Source organism: Lactuca serriola, chromosome 4 (genome assembly GCF_051521515.1).
Source record: "Lactuca serriola cultivar US96UC23 chromosome 4, Lser_US96UC23_V15, whole genome shotgun sequence".
NCBI lineage: Eukaryota > Viridiplantae > Streptophyta > Magnoliopsida > Asterales > Asteraceae > Lactuca > Lactuca serriola.
The window spans coordinates 4000810-4005120 of record NC_136411.1 but is presented as its reverse complement, the minus strand read 5'-3'; the positions used below and the strand labels follow the sequence as shown (position 1 = coordinate 4005120).

General features: G+C 33.3%; 1 protein-coding gene across 1 annotated transcript; it reads right to left on the bottom strand.

Annotated features, from left to right (window-relative positions):
• Window positions 1-328: 328 nt before the first annotated feature.
• On the bottom strand, window positions 329-3879 carry LOC145097990 (uncharacterized). The gene is made up of 4 exons (XM_079035682.1): window positions 3813-3879; window positions 3607-3668; window positions 1239-2173; window positions 329-1160 (listed from the first exon to the last, which is right to left on the bottom strand). The coding sequence occupies exons 1-4, from the start codon at window positions 3877-3879 to the stop codon at window positions 329-331; spliced, it is 1896 nt and encodes a 631-aa protein (XP_078891808.1).
• Window positions 3880-4311: the final 432 nt, after the last annotated feature.

Here is a 4311-nt window from a genome sequence, read left to right as displayed (position 1 = left end):
ACAAACATAATGTTAATACGATGTCACTTTGCAACTTGCCTAGCTTACTAACATCAACAACTTTACTACACAAGTCATTGAAAAAATGACACAGGCTTAGGATTGTTCTCTGCACCTTCACATCTACCACCCCTTTGATTGCAAAAGGAAGAAGTTGTTGCATTAGTACATGACAATCATTAGACTTCAAACCATTCATCTTTGAAACATCATCCGACACGAGATTCTTGAAATTAGAGCAATACCCATAAGGAACTTTTATGTTAGACAGGGTTTCATAAAATAGACGTTTCTCTGCAGAATTCAATGTGTACTTGGCAGGCGGAAGCTAATGTCGATCCCCTTTTGGTTCAGGTTGTAATTCAGTCTTGATGCCCAACGCTTCAAGATCTTGTCGTGCTTTTAATCCATCCTTCGTCTTGTGAGGCACATTCAAAGCTGTCCCATAAACACTCTCGGTCACATTTTTTTCTATGTGCGTGAGATCTAACTGATGGAGAACAGGCAACTTCTTCCAATATTCAAGTTCAAAAAAAATCGACTTTTTATGCCAAAATTTAGATCTCTCGTCGATACTTTCTTTTTTCTTCTTTCTCTTTTCCTTCTTTGGCGTTTCCTTCTTTGACGCTCCCTTCCTTGACTTTATCTTCTTTAACTTTATCTTCTTTGATCCTACCTTCTTTGATACTACCTTCTTTGGCTTTATCTTCTTACCCCATGTAGTCTCAAATCCCGCCAGATAGTCATAAATCTCTTCACCTGATGATGGTTGTGGCATAAAATCATGCTCCTGTTGATTGTTGAAATGTTTTTTTCTTTTGCGAAAAGGATGTTCAAGTGGTAGGAGTCTTCTATGCCCAAGGAAGCATACTCTTTTGGACTTTGGCAACCATTGTGAACAAGTATTCTTTGAACATATTAGACAAGCATAATAACCTTTGGTAACACACCCCAAAAGATTACCATACACGGGAAAATCACTTATAGTCCAAAGTAATATTGCTCTTAAATTGAAGTATTCTTTCTTATGAGAATCAAAAGTCTCAACGCCAGTTTCCCACAAGAGCTTTAGATCTTCTATCAATGGTGCCAAGTAGACATCAATATTGTTACCAGGTTGGTTTGGCCCGGATATCAACAGAGTCAACATCATGAATTTTCTTGACATACACAATTAAGGGGGTAGATTATATGTTATTAGGATAACCGGCCAAAAACTATGCTTGGAACTTAATGACTTGTGTGGATTGATACCATCAGCAGACAAGGCTAATCTAAGATTTCGTTTTTCCTGTCCGAATTCTTTCCACGTGTTATCAACAAGCTTCCAAGAAGGGGTATCGCGAGGATGAGTAAGCTTCCCATTATTGACCCGACCTTGTGCATGCCAAGTTAAGTCATGTGCAATTTGTGGTATTGAAAACATTCTTCTAAATCTAGGGATGATAGGAAAATACCACAAAACTTTTGAAGGTACGTTTTTGGAATTCTTCTTCCAACGAGAAGTGCCACAAGTTGGACATTGAGAAGCATCTTTATGTTCTTTCCAGAATAGAACACAATCATTTTCACATGCATGAATCTTCTCATATTGTAGACCTACTCCTTTTAGCAACTTCTTGGACTCATATATCGAGCTAGGGATGGTATTGTTTGATGGTAAGATATCTTTTAGGACAGACAACAAAGCATCAAAACTAGCATCAGACCATCCAAAATCACCCTTCAAATGTTGGAATTTCAATAATCCACTAAGTGCATTATACTTTGACCCTACATAAAGTGGCTTATCACACTCTTCAAGAAGTGATTTCAACGAATCAGGTTCATTGTCTACGTATTTGAAGGCATCATGAAGCATATCCTTTGTATAAATAGCATCAGGAGGAATGGAATTGTTAGGGCATCTAGAATCACTATTAGGTTGTTTTTCTCCATGGAAAGACCAAATCTTATAATTCTCATCGAAGCCGTGGGCAAACAAATGATAACGGACATTGTCAATTGAGTGGTGACACAAATTGATGCAATTTACACAAGGGCATGGAATAACATCTAACTTTGGATTATTAGTTTGTGCAAACTCTAGAAAAGCATTCACACCTTCATCATATGCATTTGATAATCTACTAGAGGAAATCCATGATTTATCCATTAAACATTTGTTGCCAACCTACATAATTATTTACCATTTAAAGCAATAATGATTACGCATGTTTAGGGACAAAAACTATGCAAAAACAAAACTGTATAGGGCCAAAACTATACAGGGACAAAAAAATTATACAGGGGCCAAAACTGTACAGTGACAAAACTGAAGCAGGGACCAAAACTGTATAGGTTATCAATTACTTTTTCAGCATCCAGTTACTTTTTCAGCTTGTTTGAATATTTTTATGTGTTTGTTATAAAATTTTATGAACTTTTACAGAAATTTGAAAATTAGAAATACTTTTAAAATTTTGAATATGATCTTTTGCAGAAATTTGAAAGTTAGAAATGGGCTAAACAGGTGTCCAACACAAAACCACCTACAAACCCGTTACTTCATAATTTATGTGTGTGACCTTTTTACCCTTGGGTGGTCAATCTGTTTAAAATTAGCTTTATTTTTCAATATGTAATTATCTAACTGTAATATTTTCTTTAATAAATATAGATTGCTCCAAGCCCAATCTTACAAATATAAATACATGCATTTGATATTTGGTTTCACGTATTTTTAAGAATGGGAATTAGTGAAAGTTGTGTTAGTTAGATAGAAAGTAACTGCCATAATTAGGTATTAATGTCAGTTGACTGTTACATTCTAAAAATGTATAAATATTTATGTTTGATGTTAATTGTGATTAATACTGCATAAGAACTTCCTATAGGTATGGCTGTTCTTTGTTGTTTTTTTCTTTCTTTCTTTCTCTTCTGTCTTTGTTGGTTAATGAGTTGATGTTTCTACTTGTTTCCATTCCTGATTTAATGTGGCAGATTGAGGTTAGTAAAATTTTCATCACACATCGATTAATTATCATTTTATTATTATATAAAGATGATTGAATTGATTTGTATGAATCCTGTGAAAGGGTGAGTACCTAAGATCTATAAAAGATCTGTTAGAAAAGAAGGAACACAACTGCAACCTAATCAAGGTAACTCACACTCACAGGTAAACTCTCTGTTTCTCAAGGTTCTTTTTATTATCTATAATAACTTTAGTTATAGATTAATTATTGTTTTTGTTATAATATGATTGAATTGATTTGTATGAATCCTGTTAAAGGGTGAACATGATGGATCTGTTAGAAAAGAAGAGGTGCAGCTATTATATGTATTGCTTGTAGAGTAGCAAGAAGCTTTTTGGATGACATTCTTTTTAATCTCATTCTGTTGAGCTATATGTTATATGTATTGCTTATAGAGTATGTACAATATATGTTAGGCTTTTGATTATTTTTAATGTTAAGTTAAAAAGGCTTGGATATTTTAAACGAATATTCACAAAAATGAATTTTTAATCAAAATAATATAATAGAATCTATATTAGAAAATGAAAAATAAAAAACTTATGTGCCCTAAAAAATAGATAGATTAAAAATAAATACCTTTTCTTACCTGAGTATGTGGAATATCAGTGTAATTTATAGCAGAAACTGTTGCTTTATCACCCTTTGAGCCTGTAGCAAGTAACAAAAAAATTGTAACTCATTGTAACTATATGCATATTGCAATGCACAATTATGAAAAAAATTAATGAACATTAGCATTTAGCAAGTTATGTGTGAAGAAAGGTTCACATAATGCAAGCTTGGATATTATACTTTGAAGCATGCGTTTGTTGCTTCTGGCTCTAAGGATTTGAACATTGGTGGGACAAGAGACTGGCATGAATATATATTCAAGAGAAACAGCCAAATGGAATCGTATTCATTCTAATATAGGGGTAAAAAATCATGGTACTGTGATAACTGATGCATACATTGATGTTACTGTAAAAAATAGCTTTTTGCTCTCAGCTGCTCTTTTTATATACGAGATAAAAGTACCTAATCTTCAAAAATTCACATTAAATCACTCATAAATCCAATTAAAAAGACTTTTTAGTTGTTAAAATCGCCTAACAGCTTTCTAAAACTCGAATGTTGTAAGTTTCTTGAAAAGTCTTCATTAAAGTAACTAAAAATCACGTTTTCATAAAGCAAGCAATGCTGTCAACTCAGAAATCATGCCCATTTATGCTTTAGTGTGACCATGAAACTAACCACAGTCAGATTATGTCAAAGCCTAGAAACATCTCATTCATCAATCATATTATAAGTA